Source organism: Zootoca vivipara, chromosome 1, assembly GCF_965207765.1.
Source record: "Zootoca vivipara chromosome 1, rZooViv2.hap1.1, whole genome shotgun sequence".
In the NCBI taxonomy this organism is placed as follows: Eukaryota; Metazoa; Chordata; class Lepidosauria; order Squamata; family Lacertidae; genus Zootoca; species Zootoca vivipara.
In genome coordinates this window covers 113,072,558-113,092,147 of record NC_142582.1, presented here as the reverse complement: position 1 = coordinate 113,092,147, position 19,590 = coordinate 113,072,558, and the positions used below count along the sequence as shown (strand labels likewise).

At 42.6% G+C, this 19,590-nt stretch overlaps 1 protein-coding gene across 1 annotated transcript in view; it reads left to right on the top strand.

Moving 5' to 3' along the window:
* The window catches only part of LOC118078169 (cation channel sperm-associated auxiliary subunit beta-like), a 63,187-nt gene that overhangs the window by 42,393 nt on the left and 1,204 nt on the right, over window positions 1-19,590 (top strand). The window contains exons 15-25 of the mRNA XM_060282950.2: window positions 213-364; window positions 2,412-2,554; window positions 2,864-3,060; window positions 5,051-5,380; window positions 6,877-7,016; window positions 9,541-9,750; window positions 13,692-13,802; window positions 14,412-14,522; window positions 16,078-16,216; window positions 17,297-17,397; window positions 18,851-18,925. Coding sequence (XP_060138933.2) covers window positions 213-364; window positions 2,412-2,554; window positions 2,864-3,060; window positions 5,051-5,380; window positions 6,877-7,016; window positions 9,541-9,750; window positions 13,692-13,802; window positions 14,412-14,522; window positions 16,078-16,216; window positions 17,297-17,397; window positions 18,851-18,925 — 1,709 coding nt within the window. The remainder of the gene's footprint in view (window positions 1-212; window positions 365-2,411; window positions 2,555-2,863; window positions 3,061-5,050; window positions 5,381-6,876; window positions 7,017-9,540; window positions 9,751-13,691; window positions 13,803-14,411; window positions 14,523-16,077; window positions 16,217-17,296; window positions 17,398-18,850; window positions 18,926-19,590) is intronic.

Here is a 19,590-nt window from a genome sequence, read left to right as displayed (position 1 = left end):
TGCTTGGATTTGTTTAGGAACTATTGTCTAGAGTTGCATAATTTAGATACACTTTTTCCTGATCAAAACAATCTATTTCCTCATTGCATTGATTAAGAGCTGTTAATCCCTCCAAATATTCACAGAAACCTATTGTTCTAGAATAAACTCATGCTTCCTATGCTAATAAGATTTGGTGCTTGCCCATTATTTATATTTCTCCTTTTCTGTAGGTTTAATGAAATATGCCAAGTTTTTACCGCCGGCAAAGGGTATCTTCAACATGTACTTTGACCACCCGGGAGTATTAAATCATATTTCTCTGAATGAAACAGTTAACACATTTGTAATGGAGATGGATGTGGATGTGGACACTTTATTGAAGGTTAAGTATGCTTTTGATGCGTGAATGAAAAATGTCTATGAGATTGTAATAATTCTTGTTCTTGTTAAGGACAAACCTTCACTCTTCCAACATGCCAAAGTAGGAAGCTATTGCTAGAATTGACACTGGAGTCATTAATCCAGCATTTTTTTCACCAGTATCTAGATATCCTTATAATAGATTTGATTCTTTTTTAAAAACAAAACAAAACATTAAAAGTTGATTTCAGAAAAGCCATCATTATAATAGGTTACAGCAAGAAAGACAATTCTGTGGTTCCTGAGAAAGAATAGCTGCTCACTGCTTTCGGGGGGGGGGGAGCGGGAGCTACGTTTGCGGTCCCTCAAGCTCTGGCCTCACATGTGCTCCAGTCATTCCTGGAAACCTCTCCCCAGTCCCAGGAACCCTGGTCAATTCCCTGCCAAGAAGGACCATTAAAGCTGGCAGTCTGGGCATTGGCTGGCCAGGCAGCAACACCTTGAAAGTCGGTGGACCTCAGCGGCACAGTCAGGTCCAAATAGCTCAATCCAAACCATATTTCCTATATATGTACCCTATATTCTGAGGGATTGCATTAATGAAACTTCCAGAAAACCATTGGGTTTGCCCAACCCCCCTAGTGGAGGCAGAGTCACGTAATGCTTCAACAAAGTTGCCACCTTCAATTCCTTCCCTTCTTTCAGGTGGTTCTTGAAAGTGCTTACCGTGTTTTCCCAAAAATAAGACATACCCATAAAATAAGCCCTAGCAGGATTTCCAAGCATTTGTGCAATATAAGCCATACCCCGAAAATAAGACATAATGATAGGCACAGTTACACGTGATGTAAACCTTCCCGCCAGAGTGGTACCTATTTATCTACTTGCACTTTGATATGATTTCGAACTGCTAGGTTGGCAGGAGCAGGGACCAAGCTGCAAGAGCTCACCCTGTCATGGAGATTCGAACCACCGACCTTCTGATCGTCAAGCCCTATGCTCTGTGTTTAATCTACAGCGCCACCCGTGTCCTAGAGCACATAGGCGGCGTTAAAATAAGGAAATGGCAGCAAAGCCAAAGATCCCCCCGTGGAAAGCTTTAAATCCCTGCAAACACAAACTCAAAAAGGACCACTTCCACACACACATGCACCACCACAAACAACGATACCGCGCTTTTCCTTCGCAGGCAGAGGGCAGGTAAGGGAAAAGGCAAAATGACAGCAGGCGCGGTAGATGAAGAGGCAGCTGGCGCAGTGGTGCAGAGGGCAGCGAGCAGCAAGCAGCAAGCAGCAGCATGTGCGGGGCAGGAATTGGAGCGAGCACAGGGCAGCAGGCGAGAATCCGTCCGATGAAAAAGAGGAAGCGAGCCAAAAGGAAGTCCTCTGGCTTGCGCCTTTGCTTAAATGCCATGCCCCCCCAGCCGGCTGATTGGGCAACTGGCCGGTGATGTGGCTGGGATCCCCCGGGTGCTCCGGATATCATCCCCTCTCCCCGGGGGAGAACAGGGCGGTCCCATGGTCCACCGCAACCCCACCCCACGGTTAAGTGGAGCAGAATTCTGGAGGGCACCAAGGAAGAGCCGTGGCTGGATGCGGCACCTCCTGGCAACTGTTCCAGCCCCGCCACCAGCGCCCTTAAGACGGTACCATACTTATTAAAAAAATAAGACACCCCCAAAAAATAAACCATAGGTTTATTTTCTTGAGAAAATAAATATAAGACAGTGTCTTATTTTGGGGGAAACACGGTAGCTTTAACTGACTCCTACCTTTATCTTCAGTACCCTGAAGAAATACTGGTTTTTAAAAACATAGTCTTGTACTCATTAGAAATTTAAGAGAAACTAAGGAGAAATTTTGTGATATCAGTATTATTTTGTGATTACTGCAGCTATGTCTGTGCTGTTTAATTACCAGTTTCTAAGCAATTTCTCTTCAGATTGTTATTATAAATTAAATTATTTCTTATTTTTTTTAATTCCCATTCATTCCTAAAATAGTTTAGCAAGTTTTGTATCTATAAACACATGAAAAAATAATATAATTAATTTTCTCACTTTGTTCCAGGATATTGACTTAGGTTTTGAAGGTCCTTTGGCTGTACAGTATATCACTGAAGAGCAAATGATATTTTTAAACCACGAGCCACTGATAATAGCAACACCTGAGAGATTCAGTAGTCTGCAAAGAGGCAAAAGATTAGATTATGAGTAAATATAAATAACAGCATAAGTTTTGTTAAAAAGCAATGTATTGATCCGTCAGGTTTTTCTTTTTAATATACCCTGCTATTTTACAGAATATAGCAAAAAAGCAGCTCTCTAATTTGGTTAAATTGTTCAGAGAGTTGCCACTTTCTTGTTCTGCCTGCTTTTAGAACCACTTTGTACTACCATTTGCAATGTATACCGTGTAATACAAGTTTCAAACTAGGACCTAGTCAAAATTCATTAAAATCATTAGATGTGTGATCTGACATCATCAAGGTGGTATTAAATGTATGCTTCTTTTTAATTTAGGCCAAGAGGATCGGCTATAATCAAAGAGGTTTTTAGGACGTCAGCTCCTCCGGGCTTTGTATCATCTATACTGGTAGATGTTCTAGATCGGTTTCCTGTTGAATCTAAAACTGTTAGCCCTTGTACAGCAAACACTTTAAGAGTTTTGCCCCCTCTAGCGGGCAGTATATCATACAGGCTTCAGCTGACATCTCCAGGTTTGTGCATCACCGGATAATGAAAAGTTTTTGGAAGGAGGGTCTTTGGCTTATGCTAATCACACTTCAGTGGGAAATGTATAGGAAAAGAATAGTAGAGAATACTATTGCGTGGACAGGCAGAGTCCCCCCAAACCCCAAGCGACCCCTGAGCGGAACAAAGACTCAAGACAACGTGTTACGGGATTAAAATTGGCCACAACTTTATTAAGATTCAAGTGTAGGAAGACCTTGGCTCAGGCATTGGGCATTATCCTTCCCCAGTCCCCAGCCAGGGATCTGGGGGGACTTCAGGGTTATCCAGAATGTATGGGGGTTGGGCTAGCTCTGGAGAACATATGTTCAAGCAGAGAGAGCCTGCCCCCGTTCGCCGCCGCTGGAGGGGGAAAGCAATGACACCCACTCAGTGTATGGCCAATGCTTCCCCCCAAGACCCCTTTAACGGAGGGAACCCTGATCTCGATGCCGCAAAGGCGGGTGAGGTCACCGCCTCACACACACACACACACACCTTTAGGAATATAGCCAAAAGGAAGGCCTGAAACCGCCAAAGTTGTGACGTATTGCTACGGGAAAGGCAAAACCTGCCAATGCAGGAAAATTCCTTTCCGGCCCTTCAACAGCACCCCTGACGTAGCAGCGCCCATGTATCTGTGGAGAAAAGGTTAATCTACAAAAGAAAGCTTCAGTTAGGGTGTGGAGGGTGGGAGGAGCTCTAACTTCTGCTTGCGGGTAAGATTGAAATTCTACTGTGTGAGCTGGACAGTCCCTCCCCCCTTACCTGTCCTGTCCCCTGGCAACACCTCCCCAGGCGGGATTGGATGATTGGCTGGGGTAGGCAGAGACCCCATGTATCCAGCCAGGAGAGGTAGTGGCCAGATCCGAACTACCAGGTAGCCACTGTATGGTCCAGGGGGCTGCACGTGACCACGCAAAAATCACCCCCCGTTTAATGCAGGGAGCGGTCATTCATCTAAGATTGGTTGCATGGTGATGGCCCCTGCCCAGCATTTCCTACTTTCCTATGTAGCCTCTTTTATATGTTCTTCGCCACCCAGTCATTTTTATTTCTACTAGATCCCCTTCATCATCATCATCATCATCATCATCATTTATTACTTATACCCCGCCCATCTGGCTGGGCTCCCCCAGCCACTCTGGGCGGCTTCCAACAGAAAAATGAAATAAAATAGTCTATTAAACATTAAAAGCCTCCCTAAACAGGGCTGCCTTCAGATGTCTTCTAAAAATCTGGTAGCTGTTTTTCTCTTTGACATCTGATGGGAGGGCGTTCCACAGGGCAGGCGCCACTACCGAGAAGGCCCTCTGCCTGGTTCCCTGCAACGTGGCTTCTTGCAACGAGGGAACCGCCAGAAGGCCCTCGGCGCTGGACCTCAGTGTCCGGGCAGAACGATGGGGGTGGAGACACTCCTTCAGGTATACTGGACCGAGGCCATTTAGGGCTTTAAAGGTCAGCACCAACACAACAGCTAGCCAATCACTTTACAACTATGTGTAAATTCTTACTTTTCTTATGGAGATAAAATGGCAAAATGAAGGGAGGATATGGAAGGTGTATCCCAGAAAAGTAAGGTAAGGAGTTAATCTGGTAGCCCCATAAAAAGAAGAGAAAGAGCCCCCAATTTCCAGCCTGTGTATGAAGCATTGGATTTCAGCCTTCACTTGACACTGACTTCATTTCTATGGTTTCTGGCAAAATAGAAAGTTTCATGAGCTGTGGGAGTTGCAGGGCTGCTGTTGACTAGAAGAGTCACACAGGTTGGGCCAGTCTGTCGAAAATTAGGAATCTAAACTTTATATCAAAGAAGCCATAGCTTCAGGTCAGTTTATCTTTTGTGTAAATTAGGCATATTCATAGCAGCAGCAGCAGCAACAACAACAACAACAACATCAACAACAACAACAACAACAAAGGGAAATGAAGCTTCTGCACATTGAATGATCTTTTCATTATTTTCTTGTTTTCCAGGTATTATTAATATATTTAAACCAACTGATCGTGAGAAAACAGTGGTGATTCCAGGCAGTAGCAGTTTCTTCATTGTTCAAGTTATAGATGACCAAAATGCTTTAGGAGATGCTACTATGCCTAATAGGGTGCTTTTAAATACAGACATTCCACCTGGGAGGTGGTTCTTGTATGACTTTGGCACTGAAACTAAGAGAAAATGGAAAATTGTTGTTGACATATGTAGATATACAATACAACAGTTTGATGACCTACCACGCCATGCCATTAAATACTTGGATATTGGATCAAAGCTGGAATTTAAATTCAGAGTGACTCCAGTTAATATAGGTAAGACTGCATATATTTATTGTCTCTCTGCTCTTAGGTTTTCTATATAAAATGTCTGAAAGTGTTTGAAATTATATGAAAGCAAGCTCTTTATAAGTTATCATCCTCATTTGAATAATTTAACTGAAATTCAGCAAATTCAGCAAAAAATAATTATAACCAAGATTTATCAGTGCTTAAGAGAAATTTACAAACAAACTATCAAAGCTTATCTGACTTCCATAACTTTTGCAGATGTTACATGCTCTATGTGTGTGAGAGAGAAGGATTGGGTCATTTGTATCCAAAGCTATATTTCATTAAAAATCCTTCAAAAATAAATTAAAAGGCAGGTAAATTCACAAATATATTAAAAAGCACCAAACAGAATTCTGTGTGCAATAATATATCTTATATTTCCATCTTTCTAAACATTGCAAGTCCTAGATTTGCACTGGATAACATTATATATTTCTTTGTATACCCAATAAGAAGAGTCCAATTTGTTATATGTATTAATTCAGCCATTGAAATAGCAGGTGCCTTCAGATTGCTTATTCCTTCCTTCATTGATAGTATATTGGAAAATATGTTATTTTTGCAAGGTATTCATCTTGATTGCTAATAGTGCTGTTGCTAGAACAAACGAAAATGATAACAGCAGGAACCCAGCCAGGCACCTTTAGTTAAACTAAATGCCGATGAAGTAATCCCATTCGTATAAACTCTTCAGAACAGATCTGTTTATTCATTATGTTTGTCAGATGCTTCATACAAAACCTCGGAACTCAAACGTAATCTGTTCCGGAAGACAATTCAACTTCAGAAACATTTGAATTCTGAGGTGCAGCTTCCGATTGGTTGCAAAAACTTCTTGCACTCAAGTGGAAGCTGGACGGACATTCGAGTTCCGAGGAATATTTCAAAACCGGAACACTTACCTCTGGGTTTTTGGCGTTCAGGAACTGAAACGTTCAGCAACAGAGCCGTTCAAGTTCCAAGGTTTGACTGTACCACGAAGAATGGTACTGAAAAGCCACTGAGAACTCCAAGGGACAAGGTCACACCTCCCCTCCATATCTGTCTTGGTAAAGGTCACTCCACATGGCATCCAAGGCAGTTTCTGTGCCAGAACCAGGCATGCAACCCAACTGAAATGGAGCCAGAAAATCAGGGGTTGGAGGTAGCCGCCTACCAACCACTTGAACACCTTCCCCTTTATTATGAAAAAAAGGTTTATTTCAAAATGTATATGTCATATAGATTTTGAAACTAGCAGGATATCCTATTGACTCCCATCCTGCCTACAGATCTTTCATATGGATTTTTCTTTTTGATGTGCATTTGTACACAGATGTATATAAAATAAGGATACACTGGAATCAGCCAAAATCCTCAAGTATTTTTCAACCCAACTGCAGTCTCAGAGTAGAGCTAAGTTTTCCCTCTTGTGTGAGGTTATTCTACAGGAAAGAAATACTGGAAATAAACATCATTCTCATTGTTTCCTTCCACAGCGTATAATGTGTTTCATGCTAGGCTAATGCACATAGTAATTGGAAGGCCTTCTCTACTGGATGTGAGCACAAAGTCTTACTTTGACGACAACAATAGCAATTTAATCGATATCACTGTTCATAGTAGATTTTTTGAACAGGTAACATGCAGCTGGCTCTGTTCAGAGTACCTTGATAAAGTACACACAGCTTTAATGTGCATCGAGACTCCAAAATACTATGTTCACAGTCTTCTCCCATGTTTTTGTACAGAACAAACTTATGTTGGTTTTAGATCAGTTTACACTATGGCTTTCTTCAAAGAGTCCTGGAAATTGTAGATTAATGAGACTTGGTTGCTGGATGTGTTGGGAATTGGTTGAAGATGTGAGTAGGTTTGGCATTGAGCTGGCAGGGAGGGGCCAGCTTGTGTGTTGGGGAAAGGCATTGGGTTGGATAGTTAGTGTAGCCTGGGGGTGAGAAGGAGCCTCTCCTGCTGGACATTAAAAATCTCAGGGTACACTGGTAAAGGCATCTGGGTTGAAATTCGAAGGTCCAGATGACGTGAGGTGGGGGTGATGGGCCAAAGGACTTCCATTCAGTGGCCGGGGGCTGTAAGCTTAGTTTACCAGACTTTTAAGGGGACCCTTAACCCAGGACTGACCCTTGTGAATAATCATTCAGCAGTCAGGTAGGATGATTTGGGATACACACCCAATGCCTATGCCAAAACCTTGTGGCCAGTTTATTTCCAAGTCCTTCTCATGTCGTTTTTGTTGCTTACTTCCCAGTTCCCAAGGCACACTGTGCATGGGCCTGCAATCCCCCTCCCACAAGCACACATTTTGAAAGCTATAAAATGTTAATCAGCCAAACGCTTGAAAAACATTTTCACCTGGCAACTAAATATATGCAATGAAGGAACCAGGCAAGCCTCCCTAGGGGTAGCATTCCACAAATGGGGAGCTACCTGTGATGGCACCCTCCAGACGTCTTGTACAGAAGGCACATGCAGAAGGGCCTCAGGTTAAAACTGCAGGGTCTTGGTTGGTTTATATAGGGCGAGGCGGCCTTTGAGGTTTTACAAGTCCTGAACCATTTAAGGCTTCATGGGTCAAAACAGCACTTGGAATCGGCCCAGAAACTAATTGCCAACACCTAGAACAGGCTAGATCCTGGATACAAAAACTGGCCATTCATAGTGTTATACTCCTTTTGTGATTCAGCTTTGGTTTATTTTATCATCTTCAGGCACCAGTTTAGCACAGAAACAGCTAGACTTACTGAAAGCAATGGGATGCAAGTTATTCATGACTACAGTGTGACCGTGTCTTACACAGTCGTTCAGTTCAAAGCATTCTAGATATCTGCAAAAATGTTTATACTCAAATCATTGGAACTGGACCCCTTCATGAGCATCCTGGGCTCCAGAAGCCCTGAAGTGCTCTTGCGATATCTTGCAGGTCCATCCAAGTTCTCTCAAAATCACCCAGGAGGATCCAAGAGCCGTCACACAGAGAGGCAAAGCAAGGCAGAGATAGCTTATAAGCTACTGTAGTTCTATTGTTATGAATGGGGCCCAGTCCCAGCTAACTTTACCTGATGTGTGACCCTTGCCTTGGTATGGATATATTCTTTATCATAGGCTTGCTTTGGAGTATTACATTAATAATATTTAATATTCCTGTTTGAGAGGCATTTGTCATATGAGAATTCTTAAAACTATTCCAATGGAAGACAGAATTTGGATTTCTTCTAGTACGTACAATGCACACATGCTGTGCTGGTGAAATGAATGCAAATGCCTTACATGAACAGCCATGCTTGCATGGATAAGGCTCTATGGCAGGGGTCAGCAAACTTTTCTACCAGCGGGCCGGCTCACTGTCTCTTAAATCTTCTTGTGGGCTGGACCACGCATGCACAGATGCACACACAAACACACATACACACACACACCGGCGGAGGGGGGCTTCTCTCTCTCCCCCAGCCCCTCCTCCTGATTTTCTACCTCCTCTGGCAGCGGTTAGGAGCTGGAGGCAGTGGCGGCAGCTCTCGTTTCTGGGAGAGCTTTCCTGGGTGCCAGGTGCAGGGCCAGCAGGCAGGCCAAGCTCCGGACGAAGCCCGGCAACACGCCTACGGGCCTCTCTATCCATGGCCACGTCGCTGGCCAATCCGAAGCCTCGCCGCCCATGAACTGAGAAAACCCAGAGTGGCTTCGGAGGCGTCCGTGGCTTCGGATTGGCTGCGGGAGCTTCCTGAAGCCAATCCACAGCCGCCTGCCGCCCATTGCAGAAGTCAGTCCCCAAACCAGTTTAGCACGGGGACTGACCGGATGGGTGGCAGGGTTCTTGGGCCGGATAAAAGAGCCCCCCAGGCCTTATCCGGCCCACGGGCCTTATTTTGCCAACCCCTGCTCTATGGAGTCAGCTACATTAGTTGAAAAACAGCACTTTGAGTGCATTATAAACATGCAACACCAGATGGTGCTGGAGAAAAACAAACAAACTAAATTCTTTGTAATTTTCCATAGTGTTTGTTTTCTTTTGTTATAACGATTTGACTTCTGACTTACTTATAGTGGGTTTCCCCCCTGTGTGTAGATCCATCCTATGATGGGAAGCTAATTATATTCATCTATGTTGGAGACCAATTAATGTTATGCTTTTTCCTAAACATCCCTAGGGTAAAACTACCATAGCTGTGATTATCGCATTGGGATCTCTCCGATGTGAAGTGACAACTATCGTCTTAACGCTGAAGTGTTCCTGCTCCTATCTTAAATCAATGCATTATGTTCTGTCTGCTAAAACCTCTCCTTCGGACTGGCTAGTTGAGGATGTCGACGCGGAACCAAATGGCTCAGCGATTGCCAGACTTTTAAAAGAGTTACCGGTAAGGATCCTAAATCCTATATGTTAGTTTAGAATTCTTTCCTGCCCTTTCTTAAATGTTCTGAACAGGGGAAGGGTCGCACCCAGGCACAAGACTCCTGAGTTGGATGGATTTAAGTGTGGCCTATGAAACAGAGAGCGATGCTGAGGACATGACTACACTCTCTGGCATCTGTGTCAGTGAAGCAGACAGGTAAAAGCTAAGTTTTCTTCTGATAGAAGGCAGGGTCAACATTTCCAACCGTCTTTTTAAAAAAATCAATTTTTAAAATGAAAAAATGAAAAAATTCCTTCAGTAGCACCTTAAAGACCAACTAAGTTTTTATTTTGGTATGAGCTTTCGTGTGCATGCACACTTCTTCAGATACACTGAAATAGGAGTCCCCAGGCGCTTATGTGGAGAAGGGGTGGGGTGGGGAGGGGGTATCACTCAGAAGGGTGGTGATTAATGAAAACATTTTAATTTTTAAAATGTTTCATTAATAACAATCTAATGGAGGATTATCACATTAATATGATGCCTATTCATGCCAAATCACAATACAACCAAAAGAGTCAATTAAACAGTTCCGAATTAAACATTTTTGGATGACTTCCCATGTTCTGGCTATCAGGAGCTGATGTTATTCCTTGATCCTGCGCCAATTCTCTTAATTAGTCCAAGTTCCGCAATTCTGATCTAAATCCTTAGTTCTAGCAGCCACTGATGTGATGACTTTTGATCGTGTTTAATAAATCCAAATCCATTAACTTGCAGAGGGAAATATTTGTTTACCTTCTTCTTTTCCTTCATGTTGTAATCTGTCAATTTTCTTCAACATTGCCCCAACGTCAAAAACTCATGTGTAGGTATGCCACAGCTCCATTTTGCCTCTCTGAAACTGAAAGCAATCCAGCGTCCGGCCGCGACTTCTGGTTAACTTCCAGTGTTTATCTCCTTGTTTCTTCTAATGAGCTGGCGTCTCACCAAAACCGTAATAAATCAGAACTTGAGCTCTCTTTAGTTGGCAATGTTACCAATCATCACAGTATTTCACACAGTCTATTCTTTCAAGCACTCCATAAAGAAAATTATAAATTCTTGTTTAATCCCGCTTGCATTCCCTATATAGTTGTAATCCATTAGTAATTTCATTCCATTAATATAATAATTGATTCTTTTTCAGTGAAGGCTTGCCGATTCATAGCACAGCAAAAATAATGTAAGAAAAGAACAAAGGCTCCCCTTCACTTACGCAGCGGCGTCCAACCCCCGCAAGTTCAGCGAGAAGATTGCGCTGCGAACTCTCTGCGTTCCAAGTCCCAACGGCTGTCCGTGGGGCACATGCACAGTAGCGCAAACCCAGGGACACAGGGCCTGGACGCAGAGACACTTGGACTTTATTATATAGGATGAGCTCCAGAGGTCTTCTCAGGATATTTGAATCAGAAGCCCTTTTATTTCCTTTTCCTCGCTTTCTTTTCCTTTCCCACTCTTTTATTATTTTCACCTTCATGTTTCTTTTTCCTGCCTTCCGTTGGTCTTACTTCTTGTGTTGTTGTTTTTATGTTCTCTGCTCTGGGTCAATGAGGGGTGTTGTATGCACATGAAGGTGATGGCTGGCAGGGAAGGGAAAGTCTCTCAAGGTGGGAGGCTGGAAGAAGGGAAGCTCCCAGGTGAGAACTGGGAAGAACCACCCCCTTATGCATGAGACACGGATTGAGATCTACCTTTGAGAGAGGATTGCATTTCTCTCACTTTCTCTTTCTGTTTTCATTTAGATTAGTTTGCTTTCTAAATTTGTTCTTTTGTCTGTATTAATAAAGCCTTAATAAAATTTTATTTTTTAAAAGAAAGAAAGAAATCAATGCTACTGTTAATAAGTGTATGAATACAGGGTTTGAGAGATGACACAAAGGGGAAACCAGTCTTCTTATTCATCATATAATTTCCCCATTTTTTCATTTACAAAGATTATCACACAAATAAATTTATACAACCAATTAGAAAACATCAAATCATTTACCCCCCCCTTTCTGTGCTTACTTATGTTTTATCTTTTATCACTGCATATCCAATTCATATCAATCAAGCAATCTTTATTACAGTCCAGAGACCCAATAAACCGTTACAAAGCAATATACAGTTTAGACAGCCTACCTCCAGGTTAAACAAGCATTTTGTTCAGTCTTAAAGATAGGGATCATTGGTTCTTGCAACTACTGGTAAAAACTTCGCCACTGCCAATGTTTTAGCATTTGACCGGTCTTCCAATAGGAATTTGACATAGTGAGCTTCTGATTTTCCTGGGAAAGTAAGGGTAATATCAGTTGAACCCTGGCTTGCTCATATTTCACACAGTGAGAAAAATATGTTTTATAGAATCGATGTCTTGGACAAACGAGCAAAGCCTATTTTGGTAGGGGATTCCTCTCAACCTGCCATCCAACACAGCAGAAAGAAAAATGTTTAGTCTGGCTTTGGTGAATAACCTTCGATAATTTGGAACTGTCAGGTTTCTAATGTAAGGTGTTAACTTAAAGACATGCCCATATTGTACTCCTACTGCCAACGGACTACAGACTGCATGTGATCTGGATCGCAAGTCACTGTGTGTATTATGCCATAATCTTTGCTTTAACGTTTTAAGAGCGCTTTCATAACCCAGATAATGAAGTTGGGTGGGGTGGGGGTGACAGACCAATAGAGGTGGCTTTTCTAGCCATGGTTTTCTGCCATAACAGAAGTTAGGGACCTGTAGCAGAGATTGTAGAAATTTTGCCTGAAATTTTGCCCCGTCTAGCTTGGGCAAGTCCCCATTGTGCCAGACATTTGCAGCATAGAGGAGTTGAAAAACGGATTTTGCATTAAAAACCCTTAAGGCTGCTGGAACATACACGCCGCCCTTTGTGAAAAAGAATCTGAGTATGGCTAACTTTGTGATCTCCGCCTTTTGAAGGGAGGTTTGCCAGTGGTGATTCCAAGACCTTGTATGATGGAATGTAAGCCCTAGATAGCTGAAATATTTAATCTGTTCAAGGTTGTGGCCATCCAGCACCCATTTGAAGCTTCTCTTGAATACTAAGATTTTTTATTTTTCATAATTCATGGATAATCCATTTCCAGAACAGTATTCAGAAAACTTCCTCAGCAGATATTTCAAACCCGGTCTGGAACATGAAAGGATGGCCGCATCATCCGCCTATAACAGCAAGGGGGTCCTTCTCATTCCTATTTTTGGAAAGCGTCCATCTGGGTCCATTAGGCTCGCCTTTAGGTCATTTAAAAATAGGCAGAACAGTGTAGGGGCCAAAATGCATCCCTGTCTCATCCCTCTAGTCATCTCGATACTGTTCGATAGCTGTCCCTGTCATCCGCATCTGACCTGCAGTTTGGTTCCATTGTACAGGGCTTTTATAAAAAAGAGGAGTCGTTTGTCCTGAAATATCAGATTTAATTTGGACCATAGCTGGGATCTGGGGATAGAATCGAACGCTGATTTCAGATCCATGAAGGCCACAAAGAGTTTGCCCTGTAGGGACCTGGTGTACTTCTCGGCTAGGAGGGACAGCATTAGACAGTGGTCTGATGTTGAATGATTCTTGCGGAAGGCTGCCTGGGCTTCAGATAGTATATTATATTCCTTTAGAAAAGTTGTCAGTTTGCTACTGAGGAATCAGGCATACAACTTCCCTATTATTGAAAGCAGGCTGATTGGCCTAATCACACAAATAAATTTATACAACCAATTAGAAAATATCAAATCATTGACCCCCCCTTTCTGTGGTTACTTATGTTTTATCTTTTATCACTGCATATCCAATTCATAACTATTTACTATTTATCCTTTTTATTTTATTTAAATTATTTTCACTGCAGCTTTTTATGTCAGTCCCACTAATGATTTAAGTTGTTTGCAAAAATTCTTCAAATAATCAATAAATGTGTTGTTTTTTGTACAGCCGAACTACAGGCCACCATCTGTTTTGGGAATTGCTGTTCCACTCACAGAAAACTTTTATAATGCTGACCCCAGCAAACCTAAACAGAGGGATTATTTTACAAATTCAAAAGTAAGTCTTCATAGCTACTCCTGTAAAAGCTTTGAGAATGTGCATTTTTAAAAATTGCTATTCATTTTGCACTCCGTGCTGTTGCAAGTTCCTTACATACACATACACACATTAAGAAAAGAGATTTCTTATAAAAGAGGAGAATATTGAAATTCAACTTCCACATGAGCACTTCTATAGAATTTGCCCCAGAACTTAGGCATCCAGCTTGCACATACTATAGACTCAGCATCCGCCTGCCTCCCACTATAAACAGCTGGTTTTCACATATTAGCCTAAAAAAAACAACCTGAAAATTTGGGCTCGAATCCTTGTGTTTTAACTTTATGATCACCTCATGGCCACCTCATATCACTTGCCAAACCTTGCAGTAATAGGATAGATCAGGATCAGAACATATGTTGACACAATTGCCCAACTACTTTCCACACACTCAAGGTAAATATACTTTAGGAGTAAAGCGAGATGAGTGCTGCAACCCCAGAGTCGTCCGTGACTGGACCTAACAGTCAGGGGTCCCTTTACCTTTACTATCCCTTCTTTGCCATCAAAGATCTCTGAATGAGGAGAAGGACTCAGATCTATCCAATTTACATATGTTTCCCACAGAATTCTGGACAATACAAGCAATGTGCTGGCAAGTCAAAGCGCTCCGAATGTGGATGTACAGAAAATATGAAGCTGTCATTTTCTGTTGCCTTTTCTGATTGCAAGGAGAAGGTAAGGGCTATGCCTACATGTGCAGCTTTTTGTTTGTTATTCTGAGGAGCTATATAGTATCCTGGAACCATTACATCCAGTATGTAAAGTATTTAAAAATAACAGTACATTAAGAAACCTAAGAAGATAAAAAATACCCTTAGCTAGTGCTGAGAAGATGACAATGTTGTGGTAGGCAAACATCTCATGGGGAGAGAATTCCTCAAATGGGGCGTCATAACCAATGAAACCTTTCTCTGGCTGCCTTCTGCCCTACCTCGGATGGTGGGGACACCTGAAAAAGAATTTCTAAAGAGTCCCATGGAACTTCAAGGTACTGGGTTCCCAAGCCGTATAGGGCTTTAAAGGCAAACTTTGAATGCTGTTTAGAAATGGACTGGTAGCTAGTGAAGCCTTTTAAGCCACTCACAGTTACTAACTTAGCAGCTGTTAGTAACTCACAGTTACTAACTTAGCAGCTGCAATTTCTGAGCAGTCTCCAAAGGTAGCCCCAGATGCAACCCAATACAGTAGTCAATCCTTGTTTCCAGATAACTGTGGCCAGGCTATTGCTTTCCAGAAGAAGCTGCAGCTGGCACACCAGCCTAAATTAATGTGAAAGACATTCCTTCCCACAAAGGCTTATCTGGTTCTCCATTGACAAAGCTATATTTAGGAGTGTGCTCAAGCTAGGAATTTGATCCTTTAGAGCAGTGTTTCCCAACCTTTTCCCGACTATGGCCCTCTTCTAACCTTGTGTTCTTCCTGTGGCCCACCCCACATGGACGTAGCCAAGAGGGGGGCATGGGGGCAGCTGTCTTTCCCATAAGTAAAAATCAATTAAAATACATGCAGAGTCGGTCCCACGCTGCCAATGGGCCCTGCGCTCATCGCAATACCCGATGGCTCTGATTTGCTAGGCGCTGAGATGGATTGCACCCTGCACCTTGCAGAGTCAGGCCCAGGCTGCCACCAGACCCAGCACTGGCAGCAGCAACAAGCAGCTCTGGCTCGCCCAGCCCTACCCATTGCAACTCACCACCGCACTTAGCTGACCTGGGAGTTCTGGATTGCGGGCTCTACTGGTCAAAACGGGAGCCTCAGCGATTGCCCTCTCTTTCTAGAAACAAACCAGGACTGCTCCAAGAAAGCACACGTGGCAAAAGGGAACGTTAGGCCCTTACCTGCTTGTTAAACACTACTTTAGAAGGAGTGCAACCTTATGCATAACAGATTTAACAGATGTACCACCAATAATAATAATAATAATAATTTATTATTTATGCCCCACCCACCTGGCTGGGTTTCCCCAGTCACTCTGGGTGGCTTCCAACAGAATATTAAAATACAATAATCTATTAAACATTAAAAGCTTTCCTAAACAGGGCTGCCTTCAGATGTCTTCTAAAAGTCTGGCTTTCATCCAGCTCATTACCAATTTGTAGGTCCAGCATCAAACTTCCTGTTTAGCAGAACTAAACCAGATTATGTAAATACTTACATTTGTGTCATTCCATGTCTATCCATGCAGGCATTATTTTAATGTCAGTAATTTCTATATATCTTTCATTGCCAGGCCCTGCGAATGAAATTCCCAGTATCAAGGCTTCCTCTCTATTTCACCATTGAGGATGAGGGTCGCTCTGTAAATCTGACATCTCCTTATTTTATCACAATCACAGAAGTCAACAACAGAACCAACTGGAAAGTTTCAGGTAGGGAGAGGAAGAATCTTGGGATTCATCAGTATCTTTCATATCAGAGAGGTTCTGTTGGAAATACTTGTCAGTATATTTTCAGCTCTCTTTCTTGCCCTATAGTAGGTGTGAGGAATCTTTGGTCCCCCGTATGTTGCTGAATTCCCATAATCCTATCCATTGGCCATGCCTGATGTGGCTGTTGCAAGTTCTAGTTCAGGGAAGACTTGATGTGGAAAGATATTAATCTAGTCTAATTCTTTCTGCATGCAAAACCTATTATACCCACAAACCCTTAAGGCCTGAATCAAGCATAACACAACCCATTGGTTTACCATAGATACTGAACAGGCTGCTGAAGTGTACACCTCTCCCCCTAGCTGTTCCTCCTCCTCCTCTACTTCTCCTGCTAGCTTTTACCATGATTAATAGTTATGGTGGCATTTTGGCTATAACAAAGAATAGTTAAGGTTAACCAACATTTCATATTAATGTTTGCCCACCCCCCTCCTTTTTCACCCACTCGTGATAATAAATCACTGTTAGTGATTTTTCTCTGGGGGATGCAGGGGTACGCATGACCCTAAACATTTTGTGAATCTGAGTTTGGCCTCATTGAAGGGCAGTATTTTAGATAGATAGATAGATAGATAGAGAGATAGATAGATAGATAGATAGAGAGATAGATACTTTATTGTCATTGTACATCCCATAAAAAACACACACACACACATACACACCCATCACAACTCCCCAGGATCATATTATTTAGTTACAGCATTTAAGATGGTTATCGCTCTTGGATAGAAACTGTTTTTTAATCTAATTTCAATATGAGTAGAAAAATGAGAGTACTGTACCCCTAAACCTTTTCTTAGGGGGAAAAAAGCACTGCTGTTAGTTAACCTCTGGAAAGGTGCTGTAGAAGAGCCTGTGCAGTTCTAATACAGCATGCTGTGCCTCTGATACCTCTCTTACTTTTACATTTCATGAGAAATAGATCTGGCTATTCCTCTGTCTTCAGCCCCTACTGAAATGTAAAAAAGAATGAAGAAACTCAAACCTACCACTCTGAGACTGTTTTAACTTTTTTTTCAGGTACCAATAAAACATCAAGTATGTTAAAAATGAAAAAATATTTGGAGCACAGACTCAAAACTGAACTATATAATCCAGATGGCCTATCTATAACGATAACTGTAAGTGCTGGAGAAAATACATAGAGTGGTACCTCGGGTTACAAACACCTTGGGTTACAAACACTTTGGGTTACAAAAACGTTGGGTTACACAGTCCGCTAACCTGGAAGGAGTACCTCGGGTTAAGAACATTCTTTCAGGATGAGAACAGAAATTGTGTGATGGTGGCGCGGCGGCAGCGGGAGGCCCCATTAGCTAAAGTGGTACCTCAGGTTAAGAACGATTTCAGGTTAAGAACAGACTTCCGGAACGAATTAAGTTTGTAACCAGAGGTACCACTGTACTGTGAATGAAAAGACCAAACCTTAAACCCAACCTCTTCTTACCTTAAACTCTTTGTACCAGGGTGGTCCAACTTTTCAAATGAAGTGGGTCACAAGAGTAGTCATACCCTTTCAAAGTGCCCCAGTTTTCCTGGATCATCCCGGAATTTGAAGAAGCCGTCCCAGCTTCTGATTTGATCCTAGAATGTCCCATTTACCCCCCTCCAGCGCCACTACTGACCCTGGGGAGGAGGATGCGCCAGTGCTTGCAGTGATGCTGCGCTCTTGCACGAGTCAGCATGGCATGCCCTGATTTTCATCAGAGGAATGTTGGAGGGTGTGGAGTACTTTGACACGGAACCTGCGGGTCACACAAAGCCGTGTCATGCAGGCAGGCGGGTGGGGTGGGGTGGGGTGGGGGAACGAGGCCATAACTGATGCACTCCCCCCAGGTAATAAAGGCTTCGGGCTTTGGGAAGGAGGTGGGAGGGCTCTGGAAGGGTCCTAGAGCCCTCTTACCTCCTTCCCAAACTGGGAAAGCACTAACTAGGCTTTGGGAAGGAGACAGGAGGGCTCTAGGACCCTGTCAGCCCTCACAGCTCCTTCCCGGCTTTGGTGAGGCACTTACCCAACTTTGAGAAGGCAGAGTGAGGGCTGGGGAGGGGGCATCAGGTGTTGCTGAGGGGTGGGGAAAAAAGCTTTGAGGGCCACGTGTGACATTAAGTAATTTGCATATTAAATCAAAATATCAAAATGTTCTGTTCCAAGGATATAACACAACTGCTACCGTAGTTTTAGGGCTGATTTTAAGGCTGCAGCTATACTGACAATTGCATGCATGTAAGATGCTTTTCTGAACAAGCAGCTCCTGTCTGTTCTACGTGGTACTGCACATTATTTCTGTGAAATATTTCAACTGAAAATGAACACTTTATATTTTAGTTATCGGTTATGACATTTAAGAGAATTGATTTTTTTAAAAAATGGAGCAGCAATATTGAGGCAATATTGCACCATATGCCACATTGCAGTTCAGTCAGCCAAAGCTGTGTTTCTGTTCAGGTCATACAAAACACTTATTTTCTGTCAGCAACCAGATCCCATCAATAGCCAAGGATTAAAATTTTAATTAAAAAAATGAAAACAAATGTTACTGCATATTAGTAACAACTTTCCCCCCTTTCCGACAGGGATCTGAGCTTTTCCATTTCAGGGTATCAACTATTCCTGGAGTCTCCTTTTGTAACTTATTTGACGAATTTCAGGTATTGTAATTAGCTCTTTTTTATAAAAAAAAAACCACACATGTTACACCATACTATAGAATGAATTAACAAACATAAAATAGGATACAAGATTGCACAAAATGTCCCCAAATATGTAGCCCTTACTTCAGCACATTCCCAGAGAACAGCAGGAATTAGCAGCTGCAAGGGGGACTGGACTGGACTGAATAAGGACAATTTAGGGAAACACACAGAAGTGGAAGCTAAAGCAGACTGGAGCTTTTATACAGCCTCATATATATGAATGACTTTAATGACTTTCTGGAGGCCAAGGCCCAGGTTTGAGGCAAGTACTCTTTAGTGAGAGAAGCCCAGCAGATATTTAAATAGCACAACTGTGACCAGTCATTGACTAAAAACACTGCAAGGCAGGGGAACCCTCTTCATCTCACAAAGCAATGGCTTTGAATGTTGCCTGAACCTTTTGCCTTGTCACTTCTGTTGTACAAGCTCTAGAAACTTAATTGTATGTGGGCTTTTTAATTAAAGTTCAGAGTCTGTGCCATGTGCTGACTCTGGCACAGCAATATGCCCCCTGCCCTCTTGGCAGGCCTGCCAGTGCCAAACATATGACCATGGAAAGGCTACCATCTCAAACAACAGCTGTTAAGAGTCACTGGGCCAGGTTAACTTTCTGCTCCAGC